General features: G+C 40.1%; 2 protein-coding genes across 7 annotated transcripts in view; both read right to left on the minus strand.

Moving 5' to 3' along the window:
• LOC106950215 (interferon regulatory factor 6-like) overlaps window positions 1-4,539 on the minus strand; it is a 33,396-nt gene extending 28,857 nt beyond the window's left edge. For 2 of the 6 annotated variants that reach the window (XM_015036938.1, XM_015036925.1), the window contains exons 1-3: window positions 4,183-4,539; window positions 3,680-3,856; window positions 2,345-2,540 (exon numbers count right to left, since the gene is read on the minus strand). In XM_015036938.1, coding sequence (XP_014892424.1) covers window positions 2,345-2,540; window positions 3,680-3,856; window positions 4,183-4,236 — 427 coding nt within the window. In that variant the 5' untranslated portion in view covers window positions 4,237-4,539. Of the gene's footprint in view, window positions 1-1,992; window positions 2,103-2,181; window positions 2,276-2,344; window positions 2,541-3,679; window positions 3,857-4,182 lie in introns of all 6 variants that reach the window. The other 4 variants (XM_015036930.1, XM_015036947.1, XM_015036919.1 and 1 more) reach the window with 4 other exon arrangements.
• Window positions 4,540-9,390: 4,851 nt separating this feature from the next.
• Window positions 9,391-14,134, minus strand: LOC106950121 (interferon regulatory factor 6-like). The gene is made up of 8 exons (XM_015036770.1): window positions 13,996-14,134; window positions 13,703-13,885; window positions 12,306-12,501; window positions 12,135-12,224; window positions 11,810-12,043; window positions 10,184-10,576; window positions 9,538-9,656; window positions 9,391-9,429 (listed from the first exon to the last, which is right to left on the minus strand). The coding sequence occupies exons 2-8, from the start codon at window positions 13,874-13,876 to the stop codon at window positions 9,391-9,393; spliced, it is 1,245 nt and encodes a 414-aa protein (XP_014892256.1). The 5' UTR covers window positions 13,877-13,885; window positions 13,996-14,134.
• Between the last annotated feature and the right edge of the window lie 2,811 nt (window positions 14,135-16,945).

Below are 16,945 nucleotides of genomic sequence, written 5' to 3' on the forward strand. Positions count from 1 at the left end.
ATTGTCTCTCATCACTCCCTGATGTTACCGTCTCGTTGCAGAGAAACAAGCTCAGGGCTCCGTTAGTCATTATCGTGAGTTAAAATTTTCACGAAAGTAAAATGCTCGTTTTTGTGGCGCATCTGTATCTTATTTTGAAGGGATATGTAAAAGTTACCATAGCGACCAGAGTCAGAGCTTTTGGGCAGTGGTCGAGAGGAGATGAGTAGAGCTTGTGAGACGGCAAGATTTAAGAATGTCGGCCGATTCTCCAAACCTCTGTGACCACAGAGCTGATAAAAGTCCAACAGGTTCGATCGGTTCGTGTGTCCAAGGCAGGAGGAACACACCACACGAACATCCCGATTCCAGAGGATAATCCAGTAAAACCCCCAACATAGCATACGGGAATTTGGAATGACCAAACACGGATGACGATGTAGTTCAATAGTGACAGTTTGTGGAGTCATTTTAAGAGATAAAAGACGTAACAAAAAGAAAAGGCGGTGGATAATAGATAGCGGGAGCAGCCGCTCTATTTGCTGCACTATGATTTGGAGGCGACTGTGTTTTTTCATAGTTAACATTTTTAACTGAATAAACATAAACATATGTTTATTCAGTTAAAAATGACCTTTACATATAATAATAAACATTTCCACATGTCATCTCTGATATCCACTGGATTCTCAGTTGCGCGATATGTCAGCTGTTTGGGATTCCCCTCTGTTCTTACATCACAGCGCTTTCTGATTGGCTACCTGTCACATTCAACAGGTTGTATTCTCTTTCCCAGTAAGGGAAACCACACAGGCTGCGATAAAAAGGCCAAGACAACCCAAATTGGGCATATTCAGGATTTAGCAGGAACACCAACAAGCCTTATCCGACGGTTCCCACTCAGGTCGCAGCAAAATTTGGTTTGGGAACCTCTGACCTAAAGGATTTTCTGACGCACAACTTATGCTTCCATCAAATATGACCAGTCACCCAGATCCTAAGACAAAGTAGCACCAAATCAAATTGTCACTTTTCTGGGGTGATTTTACCCCAGATATGATGCACAACTTCCAAAAATACTTTTGTCTCTTCAGTTTGTCCGTCGTATATTTTCCCCAAACAATCGTAGAGATCAGGATAATTCTGGCTTGAATCCACCATTTGTTTTTAACTCCCATTTCATGACCTGAAATACAAAAAGTGCAACAAAGTTGTTTTTTTTTTTAAGTGGGCTTGCAGGAGTTCTTATCTCCACCTTGCATGCAGTCTGCATTCATGAAAGAGATCTTGGTGGAGATCGAGATGGCAAACCTTGCTCCTCAAAGGAGGAGTGTTTTGAATGACAAAACACTTCAACAGGTTTTTACAAGCTTAGTCACTTCTGCATGGCAACGTGTAACTATGTACCCCGAGGCTGCAGTTCATGTTTTCAAAATACAAAAACTGGAGACGGTAAAATGAGGGACTGTAAAAACGGCTGTAAATCTCCATGTTCAGATGATTTCCCACAAGGTCTGGAAACTGGGTCTTTAGCAAGTCTATTAATGACTGATCAATGGTTTTTAATACATGCAAATTATTTATTAAAGTGTGATTTAGTAATTTACCATAAACATGATGGTTAAAAAAAACAGAAAAACTTGCAGGCAGACAAAGAGATGATCTGGCAAAGTTAACCTGTTTGTGGATGATTTAAGAAAAGATGGATAGTAAAATCACTTCCATCTGTTTTAGAGAACCTGATCCAGAAAGGCATCAATATTTCATGCCCTTTTCAGTTTTTAAAACCTTATTTTACTAAATTTAGATTTTTTTGAAATTGAATTCTGCAGCTAAACTTTCAAAACAAATGTCAACTAGTTTTTGTGTGACAAAGTTGATTTCTGAAAGGGGATAAAGTTGTTCACACTAACTTGGGAGGGAGCTGATCCACATTTCTGGAGAGACAAAGACATCAGAAAGAGGAGCCGGCTGCAGGATGGGGTCAGGCAGAGGGGCAGGGGGCAGCTCTACATCTGCGGGCTCCTCTTTGGGCCAGATCTCATTCGAAGGTGGACAGCAGGGAGGCTGGATGGAAGAACGGGAACCCATCGGAGGCCACATGAGTGGAGAAGGACTGGTGCCTAAAAGAGGAAAGATTAGTTTTTGTTTTCCATCAATTCCTCCTCGTATTTGCAACAATATAAGGCTGTAAACAATCACCATTGGATGGATATGGAGGAAGAGAATCTGGTGTGCGATCTTCTCCAAAATCCTCATCGTAGGGAGTATGTGATCCTGCATCTGAAGGAGCTATCGGGAAAACAAAAACATTGAAAGATGGAAAAACAATGAAAATCCCTAAAACATCTGAAGAACTTTGTACTTTGGTCACTGTAGGGTTGTGGGATGTCGCAGACTTCGTACACCCTAAAGGGATTCATGGGGACTTCTTTGGTGCCGTCATAGACCAGTTTGAATTCCCGACTTTTGTTCAGGGCGCACCGAAGCTGGGCTTTCCACTTGGCGGGATCAGGTTCATCAACTCCCTCCTGAAACTTCCCGGTCTCCACAGCCCACGCCTGGACGAAGCAGTCACAGAAACGAGATCAATTACATTTTTATATGTTCCAGAACGTCTCATTGTTCTAAATATTTACCGATTGGTGTTGCATTGATCACAATAAGTGCAAAAAGCAGAAGACGTGCAACAAAATAAATGCAAGGGTTGGAAAAGTTGTGTTTCAACTGAATTAAAGACTTGTAATAATGACATTTTAAATCTAAAATGAATAAAAAAAATCTGATCAGACATGAAAATGATCATGTGATCACTTTAACCAGGCTATATTCTGGGCTCAGGTAGCTTTACAGAGGTACCATCAAAATCAAACCTTATAAAACAAATGTTTTTAAAAATACTTCATTTGGTAGCGACAGATGCTGACAATTGATTGTTAGAGACACATTTAATTTAAGTCACCGGTTTTATTCATCACAACTTTCAGAAAAAATAACAGCTCAAGTTCATTTACAGAAAATATTTCACAATGTACAAAACGCAAAAAAATAGACGCAGGATATGATTGTTGCCGTTTTTTTACGGAGCCCCAAAGGGGTCAAGGAGAAAAAAAAAAAGAAATCCCGACTTATTTTCTCGAGATCCCGCGAAATGGACGACTAGCACCATTTACTGCGGCCCTATGGAAGATATAATGCAAAGAGACAAAAGTAATTTCTCCGTCTGCCACGCTTGGGGATCCTTTTACACCAAGCGCACATATTTTTTCACACGAAGTTCATGCTCTCTGCATTTAGCGTACATCCATCGGTAACCGTGTAGCTGTCCAGGGTTCTGCAGCTGGTTATGAATAAATTCAACCAAAACTAAGTCGGAATAGGACTTGCACCGAATGAGTCCCCGCGCACTGAAAACCCTCTTCAGATGCCTCACTTATACAAAAACCATGTCTGATGTCAAGGACTGATTTGATGCCTTTATGCTCAAGCTCGAAATAAAAATCTATACATCTATAGAGTGTCCTCCATCACTGTGATTATGTCGTTATGTACCGATCCTGATACGGATAAAGTTTCTCGGCGTCTCGAGAAAAGTCGGGATCTCTTAAGCAAAAAGGCATATAGTTGTGAGTCCCAAGATAAAATCTTCTCATTTTAAACCGATTTTCCTTCAGCCGAGACAATCTAAATAAATATTTACCTTAAATATGGTGTCCTCGTGTTGGAGTGTGTGTCTAGTGGCGTGTTTCCAGGGGATCCTGAAGCGCATGGCCTCCCGGTCGACCCAAACCAGACCCGGGTACCGAGCGCTGTCCACCTGGGCCACCAGCCACGGCTTGAGGCGGATGCGTCGAGAGGTGACCGCCATCCTGGCCGACTAAATACAGAAAAATATAATTAAAGCGACTTAAAAAACACACAGTTGGCTATAAACCAGCCAGTCCGCCCTGTTATGAGTGTAATTTTCTAAACTGCCAAACCACTAAACAATGCAACACCACAAATCCTGCAAGTACGGATTTTCCAAACGTATGGAAGCTGCCTGGCTTCTGACGTCTGACCGACAGCGAGGCCTTTAACTTGTTACCACCGTGCAACTGATTTACTTCCAAAAGATTCATGAATCTTTAAACGAGCAGTAATAATGCGGCAAGAAAATCGACAAAGAAAAATGAAGCTCTTGAAAAAAACGATCAAACTTACTTGTGCTGAAGCAGGAGTAAGCCTTCCTTGTTGGGCAGCTGGGAAGAAAGCCATCCGTGTCCCGTGTGCAGGTCCAAACTCCCACAGACCCACTCCACGTTCATCACCCTAAAACACGTTGAGGAGCCGATACGTGCGAGTGCGTTTCTCGGCCCTTAAATCCCTTCTCTTCACCGAAACTCAGGTAGCAGACGTGACGTCACGCCGGCGACACACCCTAGTATGGGGTTCCATTTGTGTCATATGACTTCTACTTATTTTTGACACAAATGGAACCTCATACACTTTCTGAGCAGCGCGGTGTTGGTTTGTCACGATGTACAACAAGTGGACAGGATGTGAGCGACTCAGTCCAAGACGAAGAGAATCCCGAGCTGAACATAACTACAGAAATATGTGCTCTACCTTTCTTGACATGCAAGAGGTTTTTGTTTTTTTAAAGTATTGCAGCTACTAAGCTGACATAAACCGAGTAGTAAAAAGTTTATATATACATTTTTTTATAATTGAAAATAACATTAAAATATGTTATTTTTGGTGTTTGGCTGGAAAGTTCTCCAGCCCAACACAGAGAGAGGACAAACAGCCATGAACACACTCACCTAAGGACAAGCCAGGTGTCAAACTCCAGTCGGGGAGGGCCACTGCCCTGCAACTTTTAGATGTACATCTGCTGCACCACACCTGAATTCAATAATTAGGTGATTAGCAAGACTCTGGAGAACATATCTACACAAGGAGGATTTAATTAAGCCATTTCATTTCTGTGGCACATCTAAAAACTGCAGTACAACGGCGCTTGAGGACTGGAGTTTGACACCCAGTCCTCAAGCGCCAATGTTTTTGAACTGTTGGCGGAAGCCGCAGTACCCATAACTACACATCCAAAGTCCATGCAGAAAGACTCCAGGATGTTTTTGCTAAGTGGCAAACAGTTGCACAGGTCTTGTAATGGCTGGCCAGCTTTTGTTGTTTCTATTGTTATTTTCACAATTTATTAGTATTAAATATTGAAATCTAAGGAGTTGATGTTGCAGGGTCACATTGTAATCTTTAGCTGCCTTCATGAGAAGCATGTTGGTAAATCAAACGAAATATTTTAAGCACGAATCTGGGCCTAATTAGCAAAATTTCAGGCTTTTAGGCTTAACTACCGGTACACACATTCATTTACATTCATTTCACTCAGTAATCCTTGATAAGGGTTCAGATTTTTCTGCTGCACCTTTTCCTTCCTTTCAACTTTCCATCTGTTTTTTTGGATGCAACATAATATATATATATATATATATATATATATATATATATATATATATATATATATATATATATATATATATATATAGACAGATAGATACATAGATATGTTGTACTGTTTTACAGCATTTTTCTTTAATACTTTATGGATATAGTAAGTTTGATGGCATTTTTAGTTATTTGTAGCTGCAGTAAATTTGAAGGCTTTTATTTTGAAGAACCATTGCAGTATCTAACTTCGTGTTCAGTAATTTCCTGGGGGTTTTTGGAGCTGCAGCAATCATGGCTGGATATTATTTTGTCTTCAGCATTTAATCTTTTGCCATCCACAAAGAAGCTCAGCTGAAGTAATGCTGTAAGTGATGTTTTATGATAAGATATATGCTACTTAAGATGTGTCAGATATTATTTTGTTAAAACGCTAATGTTTCATTATTGTGACTGGTATTTTTCATTTGACTGCTTATGGTACATTTCAGTTGACTGCAGAGGTCATAATTGTGTTAAATGTATGTACTGTATGTAAGGTTTGCTCAGACAGAACTAAGTTTTGTATTGTTTTGTGTTCATTCTGTCTGCAGTTTTCACTGCAGCATGTAAAGAGGAAGCCAACAATAAATGGTCAACCTTACTTCACGTCATTTGCTGTGGTTTAAATCGGTGTCTAGACAGAGTTGATACACTCTTGACAGAACATTACACACACACACATATATATATATATATATATATATATATATATATATATATATATATATANCAATAACAAAAAAAAAAAAAAAAAAAAAAAAAAAAAAAAACAAAACAAAGAAACTGTTGGATGATGATTCTGTGAGTAGAAGGATTCAAACCAGGCTGATATTTACAAAACCACACCCTGAAACCCTGTGGAGCCTTCCCCCTCGTGTCCTCCGCATCTCCATATTTAGTTTCTGTCCTCAGAGATTCATGCTCCTGTTGCCTCTGTGATGCTAATGTGTTTAGAGATGGGGGTGTTGGAAAGCACTGAAGGGGAGACTGTGTGGGTTATGGCTCAAGGTGAGTCATTTCGGTGTCGGCCGTCTGCAGCTTCTCAGATGATTTTCATCGTTTCATGTCGGATTCAGACAGGTTCGAGATAACGCAGAGTCTAAATAGGGATTTAAAAACTTACAAGTGATTATTGTGACCATGTTGCACAAACTTTTGTCTTCAGAATCATTTAAGTCATAGCTTAAAGACATGAGGAAAGACAGGAGTGAACATGAGGATCTTGCAAGTTGTGGTAGAGAATGAGAGGGAAAGTGGGAAAGCGAAACAAAGACATGAGCTCATGAGACTGATTAAAGGAGAGAGTGGCTGGAGCAGGAGACAGAGAAACTGGGAAGATACTCAGGGAAACACAAAAAAGTGAGAGAGGAAAAACAAGGGCAGCTGGAAATAATTTTAACACTACATAAACTCTAAGACTCATAATAAACTAGAAAGAGACTCCATACAGCCTTGTTTCCGAACTGAGAAAATAATAACAAGGAGAAATCAGGATCACAGAAATTAGAATTACCAAAAGGACTAAACAAAGAAATAAACAACTAGAAACACAACGAGTGATAGACGTAGACTCAGACATAAAAGGATAATAAAATAAGACAACTGGGGAGCACCACAGGGGGGCTGAAGTAAAGAAACACCAGAAAGAGAAACATCTAACAAAAATTAGTAACAAACAGACAAGAAGAGTAAAACAGATAAATAAAAAGAGGAACAGCAAAAACACAGACGTACACAAAACCAAATCCCCAAAACCTTCAAGACACTTCAAGCGCAACAAAGCTTAAAAAAAAGAATCTAGTGTGCATCGTGTTAAGGTTTTGATTTTCTAGGTAAGAGTTTATAAGAAAAGTCTGATTCACACCCCAAGAAAATGCAGAAAAACTTTGGGTTTTGGATATAAGCCATGACATAAAGCAGGTTTTGAAGAGACCTAAACAAGTTAAATCCATCTTAAAATGGATTTAATGTAATGCTACACCAATTTAAAATGGTGAAGCTTTACCCGAGAAATGTTATTCAAGCTTAAAAGCCATCCGATATGAGAAAATGTGAAAAGGTTTGCTAAGTAGAGAAATTTAAAATTCATCCACAGTGATAAAAGATTGTTTGTTAGGGCTTGATGGCTCTGTTACTGCCAAAGATGAAGCGGTTAGGTTAGATGGCTTCACTTTACACAAACTAATGACATCATAATCCTGAAAATAAACATTTTGCATCTTTGAAGCATATCTTTAACTGTATGAAAATGTGTTTGATGAGAAGCACACAGGAGTAAATTCTTTTTCTGCTAAGTTTATCTTTCCAATTTTGTAAAATTGTTAGCTACTAATATATGCAGCTCTGGAAAAAATGAAGAGTTCATTGCAAAATGATCAGTTCTCTGATTTTATTTTATAGTTATATGTTTGAGTAAAATATCCATTGTTCTTTTATTCTATGAGCTACTGACATGTCTCTGAAATTCCAAGCAACAATTTAGTATTTATTTGCAGAACATGAGAAAGAGTCAAAATAACAAAAAATTTAGTGCTTTCCTACCTAAAATAATGCAAAGAAAACCAGTTCATGTTCATTTAGAAACAACAACAATAATGTTTTAATTCAGGAAGAGTTCAGAGATCAACATTTGGTGGAAAAACCAGGTGGTTTTCAACGGGGCTCAGTGCAGTGGCTCTTAATTCTTTCCAGGGCTGTGTATTTTAAAAACATACAATTAATCTATAAATAAATGCCATCATTTCTGCTGATAACTCTAGCTAAAGCAAACCAATAAATATGGGGAGAAAAGTTGAAAAAAAAAATCAGATATTAAAGATGGGTACACAAAAACAGGCCTGGAGTTGTTTAAATACCTTTGAAGCTCAAAGACCCTCAAACCCTCCCAGAATATTCATACATTAAGACCAAAGTCACTGCAATAAATGCAAAGAAAATCTGGTACCTTGAATGAAGGCTTGACTGAAAGTCACCAGCAGATGTCAGCATACTGTCAGCTATGTTCTGCATTTCTCAGACATTTTTCTCCAGTAAATCTGGTCTTTTTTTCACATGCATATCGATTGAGTAAACTGTGTCAGTGGGTTAACCTTTTGACCACCTTGATAAGATTTAAGCAGCTGGTGTAAAACTGAAAACAGAATATCTGTAAGACACAAATTTATAATCCCTCCTAGTTAACATGTCTTTATTGTAATGTCCCAATTAGTTTTCAGAATAACTTAATCTGCCCCATTGACCTTTACCTGTAGTTACAGCAGATTGCCCGCTAGAGCTTCTGATCTGCCCTTTGTGTGGGAATCAGAAGTTCCAGCTTTCACACTGATCTGTGAAAAGCCATAAAACAGCACAAGTTCATGTCAGTGGAGGAGAAGCTCTGCTTCCACTTTATTTAAAGGTGACAACTGGTGTTTGATCTTGAAAACAAATTGTAGGGAGTTTAACATTTAAGAGGGTTGAGACAGCTCCTGGTTGGATGAACAAAGATACGCTTTATTTGAATAGATTAAAAAGAATATGCTGTTACTATCAAAGTTTGTGCACGTGAGGAACAAACTAGATTTGCTTTTGAAATTCTCCAAAGACATCTTTGCTTTCCACCTCCTTTTCCATTTGTCTCAGGTAAATTAATGTCTGTTTTAGTGTGTTGTCAATGTGATTTTATACTTTTAAATGTTAGGATAAACTCTGAAAATGTATGATGTGGAGCACTGACTGTCATTTTTATGTGGCTTTTATTTCCACACATGGAATCATTGAATTCAGGAGGACAAGAGAAGACAAGCCAGAAGTTAATGATTTTATTCTCTACAATATATATTCCTCTGCAGTGAGATGGACTGACTGGCCTGCAGAACCACCAGCCATCTGCATAGCACAGTTTCACAAGAAAAAGCTGATGTTTTGTACACAATAGTTGATTCACAGCTTCACTGACTGCAGAGCCTGGCCCTGGTGGTTCTGCAGCNTGCTGGGTTTTTATGAAATCAAAATGGTGTGGTTTTGTGACTGCAGTTTCTGAATGTTTCTTCATTTAAAAAGTACAAATTAAATTCCTGTTTTTCTCACCTGGACCATGATGAGTTTTCGCTCTTTGGGTCTTCCATCGGGATATTCCTCTCCAAAGCAGAGGCTGATTTCAAACTGAGGAGGGCTGGTCGCCTGGCCACGCTGCTGCGCTATAACACCTGCATAACAGAAATAAAGGAAAACTATAGTTATGATGTTACTCTAAAACATCATCACAGGGTTCCTACACACTAACGTTTTAGAACTTTAAATTCTTTTGCAGATTTATTTCACTATGGAAAATGGATAAATGGGTCATAAAAACATGGGCAGATAAACATGAGATGAACTGATGTGTAGATGGATGATAGAGATTTGTAGAAGGATAAATAAATCATCCATGGATCGATGATTAATGGATGGACAAACAGATCAATCCAACTATTGGACAAAGAAGCAGGAAATAAAGTCTGTCCAAAACTGGAAAATTATTTTTAGACTCCATTACTGCTATTCCTCATGGCCGCTATAGGTTGTGGGGACAGATGACACAAATTGATATTTGTCCTCTGATGGTAAAAATATTGCATTAATCTTTAGAAAAGTTCAAATGACGACCCTCTGGGTCTGCATCAACATTTTAAATGTGCTACTTTGGTAAAGATACTCTCTCGTTTTAATATTCAGTTCTCTTAATTGTATTTACCGCTGAGAAACGACTCCAGGCAAAAGAGCTTGACCTTCTTCTGCCGCTCTATCAGATTTGGCGCCGCTGGGTTTGGAGCGCAGGGGCCCGACCAGTACACCCTGCACTGGCAGAGGCGGATTGCGTAGATATCGTGGCCCCTGATCTCCAGGATCAGACCTCGGTCCATCACATCCAGCAGCCGATTGGTGAAGATCCTCTGCTTGTCGTTGGTGATGTGCTCCGTGGTCGGGAAGCGCAGCTGTGCCAGGTTCACGGGTCCAAACAGCTCCTCCTGGTTGAGGATGGGCCCCAGGTCCCCGTAGAACAGCCTGCAGCCCAGCAGGTTGCTCACAGTCACGGTGGGAGACACCTCCTTCCCTCTGTACAGGAACTGGACCTCCAAGTCTGTCACTGGTTCAGACAGACACCAAATTAGAGATCCTCTAAAGCACAGAAATGGCACAAACAAGTTACTACTTCAGTTATAAAAATGCTGCATCTGTCAAACACGACTTAAAAGAAATTTGACTTTGCAGTTTAACACCTTTAAATTGGGCGTCTGTCTCTTTACGAAGGTCTTGTTCTTCCCGACTCCCTGCATTCAGCACAACAATGTCATTTACATCCGTTCTTAGGAGTGTTGGACTAAGAAATAGTTTGCATGATGAACTGACACATAACTTATGCTTCCATCAAATATGACCAGTCACCCAGATCCTAAGACAAAGTAGCTCCAAATCAAATAGTCACTTTTCTGGGGTGATTTTACCCCAGATATGATGCACAACTTCCAAAAATACTTTTGTCTCTTCAGTTTGTCCGTCGTATATTTTCCCCAAACAATCGTAGAGATCAGGATAATTCTGGCTTGAATCCACCATTTGTTTTTAACTCCCATTTCATGACCTGAAATACAAAAAGTGCAACAAAGTTGTTTTTTTTTTTAAGTGGGCTTGCAGGAGTTCTTATCTCCACCTTGCATGCAGTCTGCATTCATGAAAGGGATCCTAGTGGAGATCGAGATAGCAAACCTTGCTCCTCAAAGGAGGAGTGTTTTGAATGACAAAACACTTCAACAGGTTTTTACAAGCTTAGTCACTTCTGCATGGCAACGTGCAACTGTGTACCCCGAGGCTGCAGTTCATGTTTTCAAAATACAAAAACTGGAGACGGTAAAATGAGGGACTGTAAAATCAGATGTAAATCTCCATGTTCAGATGATTTCCCAGAAGGTCTGGAAACTGGGTCTTTAGCAAGTCTATTAATGACTGATCAATGGTTTTTAATACATGCAAATTATTTATTAAAGTGTGATTTAGTAATTTACCATAAACATGATGGTTAAAAAAAACAGAAAAACTTGCAGGCAGACAAAGAGATGATCTGGCAAAGTTAACCTGTTTGTGGATGATTTAAGAAAAGATGGATAGTAAAATCACTTCCATCTGTTTTAGAGAACCTGATCCAGAAAGGCATCAACATTTCATGCCCTTTTCAGTTTTTAAAACCTTATTTTGCTAAATTTAGATTTTTTTTTTTTGGAATTGAATTCTGCAGCTAAACTTTCAAAACAAATTTCAGTCAACTAATTTTTGTGTGACACAAAGTTGATTTCTGCAAGGGGATAAAGTTGTTCACACTAACTTGGGAGGGAGCTGATCCACGTTTCTGGAGAGGCAAAGACGTCAGAAAGAGGAGCCGGCTGCAGGATGGGGTCAGGCAGAGGGGCAGGGGGCAGCTCATCCATGTTTGTGGGGGGCAGCTCTACATCTGCGGGCTCCTCTCTGGGCCAGACCTCATTCGAAGGTGGACAGCAGGGAGGCTGGATGGAAGAATTGGAACCCATCAGAGGCCACATGAGTGGAGAAGGACTGGTGCCTAAAAGATGAAAGAGGACAGAGGAGTTGTCTTTTTTGTTTTCCATCAATTCCTCCACGTATTTGCAACAATATAAGGCTGTAACAATCACCAGTGGATGGATTTGGGCGAAGAGAATCTGGTGTGGGATCCTCTCCAAAATCCTCATCGTAGAGAGTATGTGATCCTGCATCTGAAGGAGCTATCAGGAAAAGAAAACAAAACATTGACAGATGGAAAAACAATGAAAATCCCTAGAACATCTGAAGAACTTTGTACTTACTTTGGTCACTGTTGGGTTGTGGGATGTCGCAGACATCGTACACCTTTAAGGGATTCATGGGGACTTCTTTGGTGCCGTCATAGACCAGTTTGAATTCCCGACTTTTGTTCAGGGCGCACCGAAGCTGGGCTTTCCACTTGGCGGGATCAGGTTCATCAACTCCCTCCTGAAACTTCCCGGTCTCCACAGCCCACGCCTGGACGAAGCAGTCACAGAAACGAGATCAATTACATTTTTATATGTTCCAGAACGTCTCATTGTTCTAAATATTTACCGATTGGTGTTGCATTGATCACAATAAGTGCAAAAAGCAGAAGACGTGCAACAAAATAAACGCAAGGGTTGGGAAAGTTGTGTTTCAACTGAATTAAAGACTTGTAATAATGACATTTTAAATCTAAAATGAATAAAAAAAATCTGATCAGACATGAAAATGATCATGTGATCACTTTAACCAGGCTATATTCTGGGCTCAGGTAGCTTTACAGAGGTACTATCAAAATCAAACCTTATAAAACAAATGTTTTTAAAAATACTTCAATATTTGGTAGCGACAGATGCTGACAATTGATTGTTAAAGACACATTTAATTTAAGTCACCAGTTTTATTTATCACAACTTTCAGGAAAAATAAAAACAGCTTAAGTGTATTTACAGAAAATATATCACACAATGTCTAAAACGCTAAATGCTTTTTTTTTTTTAAATAGACGCAGGATATGCTTGTTGCCGTTTATTACGAAGCCATTGAGAAAAAGAGAAAAGAAATCCCGACTTATTTTCTCGAGATCCCGCGAAATGGACGACTAGCATCATTTTCTGCGGCCCTAAGGAAGACATAATGCAAAGAGACAAAAGTAATTTCTCCGTCTGCCACGCTTGGGGTTCCAATTCCTTTTACACCAAGAGCACATATTTTCTCACACGAAGTTCATGCTCTCTGCATTTAGCGTACATCCATCGGTAACCGTGTAGCTGTCCAGGGTTCTGCAGCTGGTTATGAATGAATTCAACCAAAACTAAGTCGGAATAGGACTTGCACCGAATGAGTCCCTGCGCACTGAAAACCCTCTTCAGATGCCTCACTTATACAAAAACCATGTCTGATGTCAAGGACTGATTTGATGCCTTTATGCTCAAGCTCGAAATAAAAATCTATACATCTATAGAGTGTCCTCCATCACTGTGATTATGTCGATATGGACCGATCCTGATACGGATAAAGTTTCTCAGCGTCTCGAGAAAAGTCGGGATCTCTTAGCAAACAAGCAAAAAGGCAATAAAAAAAATTAAATGAATGAAGCATAATCAGTATATATAGTCGTGAGTCCCAAGATAAAATCTTCTCATTTCAAACCGATTTTCCTTCAGCCGAGACAATCTAAATAAATATTTACCTTAAATATGGTGTCCTCGTCTTCGTGTTGGGGTGTGTGTCTAGTGGCGTGTTTCCAGGGGATCCTGAAGCGCATGGCCTCCCGGTCGACCCAAACCAGACCCGGGTACCGAGCGCTGTCCACCTGGGCCACCAGCCACGGCTTGAGGCGGACGCGTCGCGGGGTGACCGCCATCCTGGCCGACTAAATACAGAAAAATATAATTAAAGCGACTTAAAAAACACACAGTTGGCTATAAGAAAACCGACAGGAAAGAAAAATGAAGCGCGTTTTGTAAAAACGATCAAACTTACCTGTGTTTAAGTAGGAGTAAGCCTTGCTTGTTGGGCAGCTGGGAAGGAAGCCGTCCGTGTCCCGTGTGCGGGTCCAAACTCCCACAGACCCACTCCACGTAGAGTCAACTCAGACGAGGCAGGCCGACGAAAAACGATGACTGTAAAAACGTTTATCCCACTAAACACCTTGCGGAGCCGATACGTGTGAATACGTTTCTCCCTCACTTGGCTCGGCCCTTAAATCCCTCCTCCTCCTCCTTCTCTTCCTCCTCCACACCGAAACTCAGGTAGGTTGTCGAGCAAGATGGCGACCGAGCCAAACGTAAGCTTCAGTGCTTGAGCAGCCTTTCAAATCTCTATCCTTACTTTCATACCTTGATCCTCTATATAATGCGCTAAATATCCGCGAATATATTGTGAACAATCTCACGAACTCTTAAAGATCGCCCTCTTCTATTAATGTTATTATAACTAACCTTTCTGCCGACCGGAACGCACAGCCAATACAGCCAAGCTAAATATAGCTACAACACCGCAGTGTGCAATTTCATACTTTGCTAGCATGAAACTACACGAACAGGGAAAGAAACGCAAAGAGAAGGAACTTTTGAACTACAAAAATGGTATGACATCGAAACCCTGAAAATAATCCATAGACTTTGCTTTTGCAGAAGTTGAATCTCTTAAAACCGACATGAAAGCGATCAAATGTTCCAACGAAAATTATGACTGGTACATTGCTGAACTGCAACTGAAACTGAATGAGGTGGATAGTTATGGGAGGAGATGGAACTGAAGGCAACCCAAAATTGTGAACATCTTCTGTGCCATGTTACCTGACTCGCAACAGAAAATCTCAGATGACAGACATTGTCCACCGCCTGAGAAGGCATCAAGGAACAATTCAAACGAGTGAATCCCAGTACTCCTCCTTGGGGGGTCTTATTGGAAACTGAACAGCTCTGTCCTTAAACATGAGGCGATGTCTAAAATGGTTCATTCTTTAGTCCAACGCTTCTGGCATAAATCTTTGGTAGAAAGAACATTTTGTAACAAATGGGAACTCTTAAAATTTGAATTGTCAAAATCACCGAGGTAGAATCCTGCTAACCAAGGCTGAGGGACTCTCCCATCTTGCCAAATGAGACATCTCCCTTCAGAGAGGCTGACATGGGATTTAAAAATCTGCTGTAAAAAGGAATAAAGGCATAAAACCCATCAGCAAAATGTAGACAAAGTAAAAATTACCACCACCAATGACTGAGTTTAGTTTCAGCTCTGGCGTTGAATCTGTTGAGCACATGACATCATGTTGAGCTGAAACTCGCACTGCCAGCTGAGTTACATCAGCATATCAATGTTAGTTTACCTTCTGGATTACCAACCAGTCGGCTGCAGCACAAACTCATGCAAGAGCAGCTCTCCACACAAACAATAAAAGTAAATCATGGTTAAAGTCTAATTTTTTTTTCCACTCTGCATGTGTCATCGTTGGAGCCCAATCAAAAGTAATAAAGAAATCATAAAAATGTGTTTAATGGTACTTTTATTGATAAAAGCAAACACAGGGTAAATGCATTCGACAGATCATAAAACATTTCAGCACCCCAAAGTGCAAATAAGGACAATACATATCAATGTTGTCTGGTTAGAATGTGGCTTGATGCAATCTGTAGCTAAACTAAAATGTGTACAAAAAAAAACATTTCATATGGAAAAAGAGAAGCCAGAAGATCAGCAGCTGGTCAAACTCAAATGTTCCCACAAAAGAAAAAAAAAGTTTTAACTTAATTCAAAGGAGGATAAAGAAGGGAACCACATGTAGACCAAATATTCTTATGTGCACTGTAGAAGAATCCATATCCATCCCTACGCTTATTCACATTCATCTACAAAAACAAAAATCTCTTGCTGGATGCATTTTTATATGGAAATAAATAAATAAATAAATAGATAAATAAATAAATAAATAAATAAATGCAAAACTGAATTACAGAAGAGTGAATAGGATCAGTTTCATTATCCTCTCGTAGTGTCAGACAATCACATTTATGTAAATGGAGATAACTCAGAACAATGTCTGTAACTGATTAACTTTAATACAGTGATCCCTTGTTTTTCACAGGGGTTGTGTTCTGAAAACAACCTGCGATAAGCGAAATCCACGAAGTAGAGTTATCTTTATGTTTTACAATTATTGCACAGCATAATTAGATACTCTACATTGAAACCAAAGAACAAAACCTGCTTTCAGATCAGTGGATGTGTGTGTGCATCAATTGGGCCTTGATGTGATCCGGAGTCATGTCCTTAAAGCGTCTCCTCCAACCTGCCCCGCGACATTCACAGCTGTATCCATGGCAGAGTGACGGATCTCGTCAAGCAAGCTTCCAGTCAGGTTTAACACTGCCTCTGGCCACAGTTTTTTCCAGCAGGCATTCAAAGTTTTCAGCTTTCATCTCCTGAATGGCCAATCTGTATTACTTCTATTTAAATACTGTAACGTTATTGGCACACAGGTAGAGAAGGAGCTCGGAGACCGTTTAGCCAGTCAGGACACAGAACACAATGCACTGAAAAAAACTGCCCCAAAAAAATCCGAGAAGCAGTGAGACCGCAAAAGGTGAGCCGCGTCATAGCAAGAGATCACTGATCACTCTGCAGCGAGGCGGACTTTGGCCTGCAGAACCACCAGCCATCTGCAGCGTCTGCACAGACTAATGCACTACTGCGTGGCGACGTTTCATAAGAAAAAGCTGAACAGCACACAAATCCAAAAGTATATTGTGTACACTTCTAATCAGGATTACATACAAGTACTTGTTTCTTAACAGAGGGGCGGGGGAGGGGGGGAGTGCAGTGGTGAATAATACTGATTTGTATAAAATAGTTGGTTCACAGCTTCACTGAGTCTGCAGAGCCTGGGCAATGTTCAGGCCTGGGTTGGGGGGCAGAGCCCAGCCCCCCT

This window comes from Poecilia latipinna, unplaced genomic scaffold, assembly GCF_001443285.1.
Source record: "Poecilia latipinna isolate Pla-1442-1.1 unplaced genomic scaffold, P_latipinna-1.0 Scaffold24, whole genome shotgun sequence".
Classification (NCBI taxonomy): domain Eukaryota; kingdom Metazoa; phylum Chordata; class Actinopteri; order Cyprinodontiformes; family Poeciliidae; genus Poecilia; species Poecilia latipinna.